Below are 14,394 nucleotides of genomic sequence, written 5' to 3' on the forward strand. Positions count from 1 at the left end.
AGATCTGCAAGCAAGTTGGTAAAGGAGGCAGAGGAGTGTATATACTGTGTGTATATAGTCCCTGAAGACTTTACTACACTGATCAAGTGGGCATCACATATTCCCCATCCCCATCCAAGTTTAAACCCTCTAATAAAACAAAAAAACAAAGCTGCTCAGACTGTTTCCTGACTCTCTGTGCTGTGGAAGATGCGTTGTGCCTGGCTGTGCAGGGTGGGGGATCCCATTCACCAGCAGCTCCTATGGGGGTACCGCTACAATGAGACTTGAGTGAAAGAACTGACACACACCCCCTTTCCACAGTCTCATAGGGTAATCACACTAGACACTTTGGCAAGTACACACTATGGAAGGATAAGCTTTGTTCATTTTTCATTTCAGAGTTCTGCAGCCACTTTACCTTCCCCACTCTATCCTAAACAAAGATAAAAAGATTTTGACTTGACATACACTTTAAAGGCCATTAATAATAAGTGACAGGCAAATTATGATTTTAACATACTTTATTTAAAAAGTACACCATTTTAAATAATTTTGATGGGGCAAAGCTGAAAATGATGATCACCAGTGTCTGCTGTCCTGTCGTAATGAAGTATGACAACTGAATGAGGCTTTCACAGCTGCATGATTTGCGGACTCAGAAGAATAATCTCACTCGCATGTTTTTGAGAGTTTTCATCCTCTCCAACAGTTTTAGAGTCATGAAATGCTGATGCTTAGACTACTTTTTTTTGTTTTTTGTCTCTTCTATATTGCACCATTCCTCTCAGTTCACAGTTTATCCAGATATGGGGCATGCCATGGAGTCAGTGCAGTCAGGGTCACCTGGAGACATAGACCATTAAAAGTGATAGCAGCATTGTCATGGGCTGGGATGACAGGCCGAAGGCTCCACCACATTCTCTGGCATTCTCCTAGATGAAAAAAAAGAATATGTTAGAATAATATTGCCTAATAAACACAGAACATTTGTGTCTCTCTCTGTGGAATACTACGAAAGAGAGCCAGCCATAGGGTTGCCACATATTTCTTCAAGCCAAACCCGAACACTATAGCGGAACACCACACTTTTGATTTTTTTTTTTAGCATACACTAGTCGTAGATTTTGTGGTTAAATAACATTCCTAATCATGTGGAATTAATCACTCCCCTTACATCTGAACAGCATATATCCCCTTTACATCTGAATCTGCAGAGTTCCCCTTTACATCTGAATCCACAGAGTTCCCTTACACTGTAAGGGCACTTTCACACTGAGGCGGTGAGGTAGAGGTAAAGCACCGCTAGTTTTAGCGGCGCTTTACCGCTGTTTAAACAGCGCTTTGCCACCGCTAATAGTGCGCTTTAACCCCCCCCCGAAGGGGTTCAAAAAGGGGTTGAAAGCGCCCGCAAAGAGACGCTGCCGAAGTGCTTTGCAGGCACTTCGTCAGCCCTGCCCATTGATTTGTATGTTTGTATGTATTTGTATACACTGCCCCAAAGATGCTGCTTGCAGGACTTTTTTTTCCCGTCCTGCTAGCACACCGCCCCAATGTGAAAGCACTCAGGCTTTCACACTAGGGCTGCAGATGAGGCAGTTTTCAGGCGCTTTACAGGCGGTATTTTTAGCGCTAAAGCGCCTAAAAAATGCCTCAGTGTGAAAGTAGCCTTAGGGGGGACGCGGTAGACTGTGATGTAAGGGAAAACTCTGGGGACTCTAATTAAAGGAGGAAAACTAAGAACCCTAATGCTCCATACACACGATCAGAAATTCTGCCAGCAAAAGTCGGATGTGAGCTTTTGGTCAGAAATTCCGACCGTGTGTATGCTCCATCGGACTTTTGCTGGCAGAATTCCAGCCAGCAGAAGATTGAAAGCAGGTTCTCTATTTTTCGGTCGGAAAAAGTTCCTATCCAAAAATGCGTTCGTCTGTATGCAATTCGGACGCGCAAAAAATCACGCATGCTCGGAAACAATTCGACGCATGCTCGGAATCATTGAACTTCATTTTCTCGCCTCGTAGTGTTGTACGTCACCGCATTCTTGACGCTCGAAAGTTCAGAAAACTTTTGTGTGACCGTGTGTATGCAAGGCAAGCTTGAGCGGAATTCCGTTGGAAAAACCATCCAAGTTTTTTATGACGGAAATTCCACTCGTGTGTACGCGGCATAAGGCTACTTTCACACTGAGGTGCTTTTCAGGCGTTTTTGCGCTAAAAATAGCGCCTGTAAAGCGCCTGAAAAGCGCCTCTCAAGCCCCCCCAGCACTCTGGCTTTCACACTGGGCCGGTGCAGTTGCAGACCAGGAAAAAATGTCCTGCAAGCAGCATCTTTGGGGCGGTGCGGGAGCGCTGTATTTAGCGTTCCTAATCCACCCCTGCTATTGAAATCAATGGCCAGCACTGCCAAAGCACCTGCAAAGCTCTTTGCGGGCGCTTTTAACCCTTTTTCGGCTGCTAGTGGGGGTTAAAAGTGCCCTGCTAGCGGTCAAAAAGCACAGCTAAAACTACAGTATAGCGCCACTAAAACTAGCGGCACTTTACTTTACCGCCGACACTCTCACCACCCCAGTGTGAAAGTGCCCTAATGTAAGGAGGGGACTCTGATGTTACACTGCAGAACCAGAGTCTCCACTTACATCAATGTTTCCAGCATTCCCCTTTAATCAGGGTTCCCAAAGCCCCCCCTTATATCTGAGTCTGCAGAGTTCCCCCTTACATCTGAGTCAGAAGAATTTCCACTTACACTGTATGAAGGAGCTCTGCGGACCCTAATGTAAAGAGAAACTCTGATGTAAGGGGGTCTCTGCTCACCCAATCCCCCCTTACATCAGACTGGGGCAGAGAACCCCTTACCTCTGAGGAACCCTGATTTAAAAAAGGGGGGGGGGCTCTGATGTAAGAGGATAATGCTGCGGACTCTGGTGTAAATGGGAACTTTGATGTAAGGGGTGCTCTGGGAACCCTGGTTTAAGGTGGGCTCTAATGTAAGGGAGAATGTTGTGAACTTTGGTATATAGAGGAACTCTGATGTAAGGGGGTCTATGCTCACTAAAGCTCCCCTTACATCAGAGTCTGCAGAGCATCCCTTACATTAGAGCCCCTCCTTCCATTAGTGTACTTACTCAAAGGCAGGAGAGAGAAAGGAGTAGGGGCAGACTTCAGTCACGGACAGGGGATGGATCAGTGATGACCTCACTCACCCAGGATTCAGGCTCAGCATCTTTCATCCAGGATGTAGTTACCGGCTGCTGGGCTTCAATTTTCCTGCCCACTCATCCTCTTTCTGAGGCCCAGCACTGTAATAAGAGTGTGGGTGTGGCAGACACAGGAGGAGAGGGATGGGAGGAGGAGGAGCACATCGAGCTCTCTCCAATCTGTGCAGGGGGAGGAGGGGGCAACTGTCAGTGCTGGTTCTGGTCAGTGGGAGAGAGAGTCACAGACACACTCAGCTTACAACTGCAACCAGCATCCCTGCTGGGGAGCCACAATCCAGGCTGAATAATGTATCTGCGTATCAGGCATATGAAACCCAGGCAAATGATTAAAAACCTGGACACTTTATGCTGGTTTCAGGTTTTCCCTGCATCCAATTTGCATGACAGGAGAGTGTGACTGTCTCTCAATGGAGCCGGTTCACACACCTCTGGGGCGGCCCCAGTCTGGATTGCAGAAGGGTCCTGTGCGTCTTGGGCTCCGTTTCAGGTCCCAGGATGTAAAGATTGTGGCAGGCTGTAGCCATGGGGTGTAGGTAAGTACACATCTGGGGTAGGAAGGGTGGGTTCACTTAGGCCAGAGAAAAGAGCTAGAGGATAAGGGAATGTATTTTTTAATGTAAGTACATACATTTGACTTGCTATTATTCTTGCCCAGCAGAGCTCAGATTAGGAGAGGGAGAAGACAATACAAGGAGTCAATCTGGTGTGCTGCAGTGCAAGGAGCACACTAATAGGAAAAGAGAACCAAATTACAAAGAGGTGAGCTCCTCAGTCTGCTGCTTCTCCTTTCACTGTCCAATCAAAAGGAGACTTCTAATGCCGCGTACACACGGTCGGACTTTTCAGCTACAAAAGTCCGACAGCCTGTCCGACAGACTTTCGACGGACTTTTGGCGGACCTTCGACGGACTTTTTAATGAACGGACTTGCCTACACACGATCACACCAAAGTCCGACGGATTCGTGCGTGATGACGTACGACCGGACTAAAATAGGGAAGTTCATAGCCAGTAGCCAATAGCTGCCCTAGCGTTGGATTTTGTCCGTCGGACTAGCATACAGACGACCGGACTTTTCGACCGGACTCGAGTCCGTCGGAAAGATTTGAAGCATGTTCCAAATCTAAAGTCCGTCAGATTTTCGACCGAAAAAGTCCGCTGCAGGTCCAATGAAGCCCACACACGGTCGGATTGTCCACCGGATTTGGTCCGTCGGCGTCCGTCGGACCAGTCCGGTCGAAAAGTCTGACCGTGTGTACGCGGCATAAGTGTTACTGAACTGCAGAAGAGAAATATCAGATCTCGCTCTGCCAGACAGGGCTGTGCTGTGTTGCAATGCACTGTAAATCTCAGAACTGACTGGACAGAAATAAAAATCCTTCAAGAGGTAAAACAGATCCCTTATATATATTGCACCTGTTTGGCTGGAGGTCTGCTTTAAGAAGATGGAGTCCTTCTATTGAGAACCTGAGAGAAGGTTCAAAACAGTTAAGAGCCAGCTGTGATATTTTGCTCTAATTGGCTCCCTGACTTCTATGATCTATTCTGCCCTGTCCTTTATAAAGTCCAAGCAACACACAGGGGTTGATTTACTAAAGGCAAATAGACTGTTCAGTTTGCATGTGAATTATCCTCAGAGTTTAGCGAATGTTCTGCTGACTACCATCACACACTCATGTGCAAACAAAAATGATGGCCCTTTTTTCCTTGCACATGTTTGTGTATTCTTTGCATAATGAACGTTCCCCTTGGTCACTAAAGCAGACCTTCAGCCTCCCGTAGATGATCCCACCTCTCCACCCCTCCTCCTGTCCTCTGCAGGAATAGGGCTTTTTTTTCTTTTGTTTACCTCTTTTTTTTAATATAAAGTCTGCCATGCCTCCCCATGCACGTCATTCACCTTAGGCTCCCCATGTACGTCACATGTCCCAAGAGGCACCGGCTTTCATTGAGGAAAGGAGGAGGTGGGCCTGTCTGCACATCATCGGGAGGAATGTCGGCTGAACCCGGAACATAAGGCAACCTAGCGATGACATCATAGGGAAATATTGAGGAGCAGGACCGAGCACGCCCAGAAGAGCGGAGGCTCTCCACTGGACAGTGCTGGACCCACTGAGTGGGTTAGTATCAAAGAGGTGTGGGGGGGTGAAGGGTAAAGTTAGGCCTAAACTCTAGGGAAACTTCACGTAACAAAGTAAACAGTCTATTTCCCTTCAATAAATCAAACCCAGCGACTCGTAGATGTAAGCTGGTCAGAGCCATTAGAAAGCAGGATAATACAGCAGGTATACACTTAGCAGATAATCCCAGCGGTATTATATCTGGAGACCAACATTTACTACCCAAGAAAAACCAACCCAGACAAGAGAATTTATCCTCCAAGAGCTGCTGCTATGAAGTGCCTATAGACATCCTAAACATCATCAGATTCCAAGAAGATAAATGAGGTAAAAATCATCACAATCATCTTTGAATCTCATCTGACTGCAATTTTTGTATGTGTATTTATATGCGGTATATATATATATATTATATATATATACATTCTATACTGTGTATACAGTATAAGCAGATGTGACTTACTTCTGGATGAAATCCATGACAAGATTCAGGGCGTCTCCGTATCTTCTGAGATTTTAAACGTTCACATTTCAGGGATTCATTATGTATATTGATGTTAAGGAGAGAAACCTGTTATAACAAAACTAATAGAAATGCTATGGGCGCCCGCCAACATTATCATTATCAATAAAATGACACTGTCCAGCCATAGGACCAAGGTAAAGGCATGATTTGATGTTGCTACAAATTACAAAAGATAGGAATTTGTTCAAACATGTATGCGGAGACTTCCGCTTACTCGATAGATTAAACCAGTGTAGGCCAATGCACACCTTTAAATGTCCTCTTGATTTTCTACATCCTAGTTATCATAGGCTACTTGCTGGATCCTGGCTCTGCATGCACACTAACTGTCATAGCTCTCTATTGTCCAATGGTTCCTATAAATTCACATTCTCAGAGTGCCATGTTAGGGGAGAAAATAATATAGAGGAATTCCTCCTTGGGTAGCAACCTTTATACTCACCGCCATGCTGCAGCATCAGTATTGGAATGCAGCTGTCCCATATTGGATCTAAGACCAAGAATTGAGCTGTCACATGACCATGGACTGCTCAGCTCTCAGTCACTGCTGTCCGCTCCTCCAGTGCTCACTGAAGCGTCAGACTGGGATGGGGGCAGACATGGGTAGTTCTGGTTCTCAGCCGTGCACTGAAAGGCAAAGCCAGTCATCACTTAGTACTTTTGAGATCATTCTCAAACCTGGCGCAGTTACATAGTTACATAGTAAGTGAGGTTGAAAAAAGACACAAGTTCATCAAGTCCAACCAGCTTAGCCCAATATCCCACTATCCACTGACCCTGGGTCACATAAGTACAAAAGTAAGTGCACTCCGGTGAGCCCTAAAGAGAAGTTCAACCAAAAAAGCTTTGGTCATACTTCACTCTTAAAGTGTAAGTAAACCCTCCTATTGTTTTCAGCCAAGGAAGCTGCCATCTTTGCCTCTGTTTAATCTACATCTGCCATAATGCTGCACATGTGATGTGTTATGACACCAGCCATTAGTTGGTTTGACAGTTTGGTTGAGAGCACAACCAATGGGAGTGTTACACGTGTCGGAAATTAAACAGTTTTATGGATGGGTTTACTTCCGTTTTAAATCAATTTATAGCTTGTCTTTAGTCAGAAAGTGTGGATTTGCTACACTATAGGGAACATCTAAAAATGTTAAGTGTTTTAAACAGTACCCAAAAAAACAACATTTTGCCTTGAATTCCTCCTGAAAAATTGCAGCGTACTTTCCTTTATCCAAGCACTCTGTATCTGCAGCTTCATAGCTGTATATCTTTAGTGCAAGATCATCTAAAGCACTGTGCCTCTGACCGCTAGTCTCATGGGATGTGGAGTGAGATTTTGTGATTTCACTACTGTGATGCTGGAGAGAAAGCTGTACTCTGTAGGGTAAGGATCTCTCTGCATCATTTATTCTGTAGATCTGGACTTTTTTCAACTCTCCAGTTGTTTTTTGAATATTAGTCCAACCAGACATCAAGGGTGCAGCTCTGACACTAGGAAATGAAGGTCTGCTCCTTTACCAAGATGGCTGTCTCCACGCCAAGACATAGTACAGAGCAAGGCATGTCAGATCAGTATTGAGGGCAAGATCAACCGCAGAGGGCCTACAAGCAATACTGTAGACTCTGCTTGCCATTTATGTGCACAGCTTTCACAGTTTAGTAAAAACATTTTAAAACTTTATGAAATCATGTCAGTTCTGGACCAGCTCAACTGGTTTTGTTCTCTAAATTTCCCAAGGGCCGGTTGATCCATCTTTATTAATGAATGGATTGCAGATGTTTTTTGTTTATCCTATTATACACAAGCGCACTTATGTCCATCACTGGACCTAGCTCAGCACTAATAAAAGCAAACAAAAGCTAATTTGCTTTATTACATGACTGGAGGGTCCAAACTTCAGCTTAGAGTGATACCAGTAGGCAAACTATACAGGTTCTTCAGTATATTGGTTTTAAAGGATATATCTAATTTCAATAGGAGTCATAGTAATTGGGGCGATAGAACTGCAACTACAGACGTTGTCCACCACAACCATAAAGAGATTACTGCTAGGGATCTGCTGGATCACAAATGACCTAAAACAAACAAAAAAATAATTACAAGGTAAATATACAGTACGTATAGATATGTCATACTTAGTTATATGTATATACCGTATGAATAAAGCATATGAAAAAAAAATGGGTGGGTGGTGAGGATGTGTCTTGTACAGTCTTGCTTGTAACTAACTCTTTATGAGCATGTAACCTGAAAATTATTATACAAATACACCCCCATGTTTCTTAATTCCAGCATCAGGTGGTGCCATACTGCTTGTGGTCATCCTTGGAATAAATGGCCATCATGCCTGTTGTGTTAGAGGGAGGATGTTCATACTAAGGCATCCTTGATAGCTAGCCTGACTTCTGATGCATCTAGCCAAATACCAAGCCGGACCACTGAGGTGACCAGGGTTGGATTTATATTTCCTGTTCCTCTAGAGTTATAGTATTGTGCTGTTCACCTTTTATCTGTCTAGCCTTAGCATCCCGCTGACAAAATTAGGCCACAAAGCCAAAGCTTGGTGATGAGAAGGCGAAGGAGACAAATTGCCTATTTATCTACTGTACACCTAGAACCAGTCACAAGAAGACTAATACGCAAACTGTACAGGGAAGACATAGTGGGGATCTGGATGGATTGCTCCATTAGGCAGGGCAGCAGTATGGATACTTATTGTAAATTAAAATATGTTACTTATATTCAGCTAAATGAGGTGCGGCTGGCTGCGTGGTGCCCATGGAAGCTCTGCTACCCTAGACCATGGCTTAGTTGGCTATGCAGAAATTTGGATGGGGGTAATAGGCTCTCTATTAAGGAGTAGACAATGCTATTCTCTAAAAATCATCCACTACTTAATGGCCTTGCAATCTATTTTTCATGACATTGTTTCTTACTGTGTTTTCTGCCTCCTTGCAATGTATAATGGCTACAGTTGGACCATGCAGAACGACTGTAGCCACCGTCTAGAAGGAAGTATGATCACAGCAGCAAAAAAAAAAAAGGAATTTGGAGATTTGGAGGAGCTTGAGAGCAATAGAAGGGACTTTTTTGAGTTAAAGCGATATAAAGACTTTTTTTCTTAAAATAACAAACATGATATACTTACATGCTTTGTGCAATTGCGCACAGTGGTTCTGAACCTCCTCTGCTGGGGTCTGGGCAAGCTTGCTCCTGAGCTGGGCTGTGTGAGTCCATAGATACATACAGCGCAGCTTAGCCACACCCCCACTCTTTGCTCACAGGATTTGATTGGCAGCAGCTGGAGTCAATGGTGCCTTTGTGTCCAGAGAGAGCAGGGAGAGAGCCGCTATAGGCAGGCACAGTACTGGATCGAGTGAGGTATATATTTAGAGGGGTGAGGGGGCAATACTGCTACTGGGACATTTTTACCTTAATCCAGGGAATGCATTAAGGTAAAAAATGGCTTTAGAACCAGTTTAAGAATACATACTTGAAATAGAAAAAAAAATTTAACCACAGTTTATTGTCACTTTAAGTGAAATATTTTCCTATATACAACAGTGTAACAAACAATAATATAAATTTCTTATATCACATTCATTAAAGCAATAAGAATATGTAAATATAACAAAACAACAATTCACTAATCCTAAAACTCTAAGCCGATAAAAGTTGCTATGTGATTAGCTGACATGAGTTACCATAATTGTTTGCACTACACTATTAAACCCTGTGAGTAACTCTATAAGTAATACAGAACATCAGTTATAAAATAAAAGATGACCATCCATGATAAAGAAAAGTAATTGCTTTTCCTCCAAGCCAGTAACTCAGACAAGAACCATTGCTGGATAAATAAACAGGAAACAATGCAATAATGGCTGATTGCGTTCAGTATTTTATATTAATGTCTGCTTTACCCACCTGCAAATTCTGCACTGGAAGCCAAAAAGCAAGCGTTAAATGCAGAAGGTTACAGAAATAAATAAATAAGAAGAAAATCCCAGCCCGGAGGCTTTTCAATTTGAATAAGTGATAGCAATCCTCGTGTGCTTATTTTTCTGGCACTGCGTGTTGCAATTTGCAAATTTTGAGCTTTCACAGTCGTTTTATTAGATTGATTTGGCAGGCTCAAGTGGCACTTGGTAAACAGATTTAAATCACAAACAAATGTACCTGCCGACTCTGAGACGCAGAACATCATTGCAGCAGCCATTTATTATTTGCTACAACTCCTAAAAATTAAGTGTAAGCTATTTGTCGAATAGAGAAGCTAAATAATAGGGGAAAAAAATGTAGTAATAGTTTTTGCCATTGATGTACAAAACTACTTTAACTAGTATTCATGCTACTTCAAGGGGAACTTCAGTTAAGATTGATACATTTAGGAACAAATACACGCAGCATGAAAAAATGGCGATTATCTGATTTACCCATTTCATTTTGCAAAATCTGCCCTTTTCCAATAAAAAAGTAGCTTGGAACTGCAATCACCCTGTAATGTCACTGCAACCATTTTAACTAGGGGCAGATGAAGCCATTGCCCTTTCGATTTCTGGTAATCCAGCTGCTTCGCTGCCCCACATTGCTAAATCTTGCGCGTGAGCAGTATGGCCGCTCTCGCCATGCATGCCTAGTATTGCTGCAGGCGCCACACTTGTGCACTAAAGGCACAGTGGTTCAAGACCACTCCTGTCTTCGCACATCTCCGCACTCATCTAGCCCTCCTCCAGAAAACCTCCGCTCATTCTCACAAGATGAAAAAGGCCCGATGACTCCTGGGATTTATGACAATGATATCCCAGGAGTTAAGGGGACTAGACCTGGCTATGTCATTCGCCTAGACTGATGGCCTCCAAACTGAGGCCTGGGGGCCGAATGCGGCTTTTTGTATACCCAGATCCGACCCTTCAGGCACTATTTCACCCACTCACACCAACAATGGGGCAATAATTTCTGCACTGACACCAATGATGGGGCACAATTCCTCCCACTGACACCAAAAATGGGGCACTATTCCTTCCACTGACACCAAAGATAGGGCACTATTCCTCCCACTGACACCAACAATGGGGCACTATTCTTTCCACTGACACCAACGATGGGCACTATTCCTCCCACTGACACCAACGATGGGGCACTATTCCTCCCACTGACACCAACAATGGGGCACTATTGATCTTTTATTAAAAAGAATCAAGCAACCAATTTTATACAAAAGTAAAAAACAAAACCATAGTACAAAACTTCAACAGAAATCCAAGGAATACACATCCATGTTCAGAATATATACAATATATACATAATCCACTACCAAAATTATTTACATAAAGTAGCAGAGAGGGCATAAGAGGCACAACCCATCACCTATGTACGCAGCCATTTATCAAAAATGAATCCCAAAAAAAAAATAATAATCTAGGGTGATAAGAGACAGACAGCCACACCCGGGAAAGAGACTCCTGGCAGTCAGGGAGGCTTGAAACCCCTCCACGCCTTCAACCAAGCCCCCTGACTCCGCTTGTCTCTCTCAAGTACCCGAATCTTCTCCACCTCATGCAGAATGTCATACACCACCACCTGAACAGGAAGGATTTTATGCCGAATGCTGACCTGACACCGTGCGTTCCAAGTGAAATAACGGACTACTAGGCTAACTAGAAAAAGTGTATCTAAACAAAAACCACCACCAGTATTGAATGCTCCGTACACCCACTCAGCATAACCCAGCCTGGAGAGGAAAGGGACACCGAGGGCCCGCCCCACCTGTTTGTACACCTCTATGTTAAAGGGGCAATGAAGCAGAGAATGGTCCATAGTCTCCTCCTCACCTGCACACTCCTCCCGAGGACAGCTACGATCCACCCCACTGCGGAATTTCAAATTGCCCCTAACATAGAGCTTCCCATGGAAGCACAACCAGGCCAGATCCCTGAATTTAGGGGGTACTCTATCCAAATTAATAAGTCTTAACCCTGCCCTCAAAACTGGGCCTGGGCAATCCCTTAAGGCCAATGGGTCATGAAAGACTTCGCTCAAGACTCGGCTCATAAGGACTTTCCTCGGAACCGATCTGAGATCTTCAGCCGACAATCGCCACTGCCGTAGTAACTTCAGGCACGGAGCGACATAGGCTGGTAGCTGACCACGATGACCCCTGAGATTCTTCACTTGGCCACCTTCTTCCCAAAGTCGTAGAAAAGGCCTAAACCAAGATCTAAATATGCCTGCCCATCCAGGAGGTTCCACTGCAAGCATATTACCAATATTAAACTTGAGAAAAAGCAGTGAAAAGAAAAGAACTGGGTTGACCATACCTAAGCCACCCTCCCTCCTGGATAGATAGGTGACATTCCTCTTGATGGGGTTCAGTCTGTACCCCCACAACATCTGGAAGAACACACTACTGACCCTAGCATAGAGAGACACTGGCAAGATGCAGACAAAGCTGACATACAAGAAGATCGGAATCAGGTAAGTCTTAATCAGATCAACCCTTTCCCTCATAGATAACTTCCATCTCTTCCAGCTGACCACCTTAGTATTGGCAATTTCCAGTCTGCCTTTCCAGTTTTTGAGGCCATAATCGCCAGGTCCAAATTCAATGCCTAGAATCTTAATTCTTTCCTGGGGCACTGGAAAGGTGTCCGGGAGATCAAAACCCTCACCTTCCTTTCCCATCCAGAAAACTTCAGTCTTTTCCTGATTGATCTTGGAGCCTGATGCTTCAGAATACCGTGATGTCAGAGAGACCACCTCCTCTGCTTCATCCGCCCCAGTGACAATCACAGACACATCGTCCGCATAGGCAACAACCCTCAAAGGCGGCTCACCTGGGAGCCCCACTGGCACCCCACACAACATGCCGCTCTCTAGCCTCCTGATGAAGGGGTCGATTGCAAACACATAGAGCAGGGGACTCAGGGGACAACCCTGGCGCACCCCGGAGCCAACCTCAAAGGACTGCCCAACCCAACCATTAACAAGAGGAAAGCTTTCTGCCCCCTTATACAAGACTTTTAACCAATTGACAAAACCACCCGGCAGACCGTACTTACTAAGGAGCAACCACAGGTACTCATGGTTAACACGATCAAAAGCTTTTGCCTGATCCAATGTCAGCAAATACTTTCCCCAGCCTGCAGCCCTGCATTGCTCCAAGGCCTCCCGGACAGCTAAAACTGCTGTGAAGGTGCACCTACCCTGGACCGAACAGTGCTGATGGCGAGAAAGCAAAGACTCTGCTACTGACGATAGGCGCCAGAAAATGATCTTTGCCAGTATCTTTCTATCGACATTAAGAAGGCTGATGGGGCGCCAATTCTCAATCATCGAAGGATCTTTACCCTTTGAAAGAAGAATCACAGCTGAGTGCCTCATGGAAGGGGGAAGTACCCCCTCTGCAAGGCAACTGTTAAAAACCTCTACCAAATGTGGGGCCAGAATAGGCTTAAAAGATTTGTAAAACTCAGCCGTCAAGCCATCCGGTCCAGGTGACTTTTTGATGGCAAGCTGTTCAATTGCCCTCATCACCTCTTCAACTGTGATCTCCTCTGTCAAATTCATCAATGGGACATCTTCATCATTTAGACCTGGAGTAGAGTCCAAAAAGCTTTCCATCTTGTCACGGTCAAGCTCTTTCCTCCCAAGAAGGTCAGCATAAAAGGACCTCACGACCTCCAGAATCCCTGACCTGGACTTTGTCAAGGAACCTGTACTGTCCTTAAGGCCAACGACCGTTTTAACAGCTACACCTTGTTTGCAGTTCTGGTAAGGGTCAGGCGAGTGGTACTTCCCATAGTCCCTCTCCAGAACCAAAGAGGCATGCCGGTCATATTGACACTTCCTGAGAAGGAGTTTCACTTCAGAGATTGCCCCAGGATCTCCTCCTCTCGAGACAAGAATATCCAGCTTCCTCCGTAAACGTTGGTAGGTCATGTATTTATTAAACTGCTTTCTATTGGCTAGGCCCCTGAAGAATCCAGCAATCCTCTTTTTGGTCAGCTCCCACCACTCAGCCTTGCTGCTACAAAAGTCCAGGATGGTCACCTGTGCCTGAAAGAATTCCTCAAAGGATTGTCTAACATGTTCTTCCTTGAGTAGAGTCGAATTCAATCTCCAGATGCCCTTACCCCTCTGAGGGGCGTCTGAAGCATTCAGGACTACAGATAGCATACAGTGATCAGAGAACTCTACTGCCTGCACCACTGGGGGTGAGAAAGCAGAGGTCTCCTTCAAAAAAAACCTATCTATTCTACTCTGACTATTACCTCGATGAAAGGTGAACCCAGTGTCATCCGGGAGGTGCTTAATGTGCACATCCACAAGACCAGCATCCCTAACCATACTATTTAAAAAAACGCTATCATATCCCAGCCTGTCCTTGAAGTCCTTCCTGTCCTTGGGCCTAGTTACTGTATTAAAGTCACCTCCAAAGACCACTTGCCGGGATGTAAAAAGAAATGGCTTGATCCTTGTAAAAAGGCATTTCCTGTCCCACTTTGTGTGCGGCCCATAAACATTAATTAGGCGCAGGTCCTGCCCTCCCACAAGGA

General features: G+C 44.7%; 1 protein-coding gene across 3 annotated transcripts in view; it reads right to left on the bottom strand.

Moving 5' to 3' along the window:
* Positions 1 to 522: 522 nt before the first annotated feature.
* The window catches only part of CACNA2D3 (calcium voltage-gated channel auxiliary subunit alpha2delta 3), a 1,508,837-nt gene continuing 1,494,965 nt past the window's right edge, over positions 523 to 14,394 (bottom strand). For all 3 annotated transcript variants that reach the window (XM_073592282.1, XM_073592284.1, XM_073592285.1), the window contains 3 exons: positions 7,796 to 7,911; positions 5,779 to 5,858; positions 523 to 914 (listed from right to left, as the gene is read on the bottom strand). In XM_073592282.1, coding sequence (XP_073448383.1) covers positions 822 to 914; positions 5,779 to 5,858; positions 7,796 to 7,911 — 289 coding nt within the window. In that variant the 3' untranslated portion in view covers positions 523 to 821. The remainder of the gene's footprint in view (positions 915 to 5,778; positions 5,859 to 7,795; positions 7,912 to 14,394) is intronic.

This window comes from Aquarana catesbeiana, linkage group LG07 (assembly GCF_042186555.1).
Source record: "Aquarana catesbeiana isolate 2022-GZ linkage group LG07, ASM4218655v1, whole genome shotgun sequence".
NCBI classification, from domain to species: domain Eukaryota; kingdom Metazoa; phylum Chordata; class Amphibia; order Anura; family Ranidae; genus Aquarana; species Aquarana catesbeiana.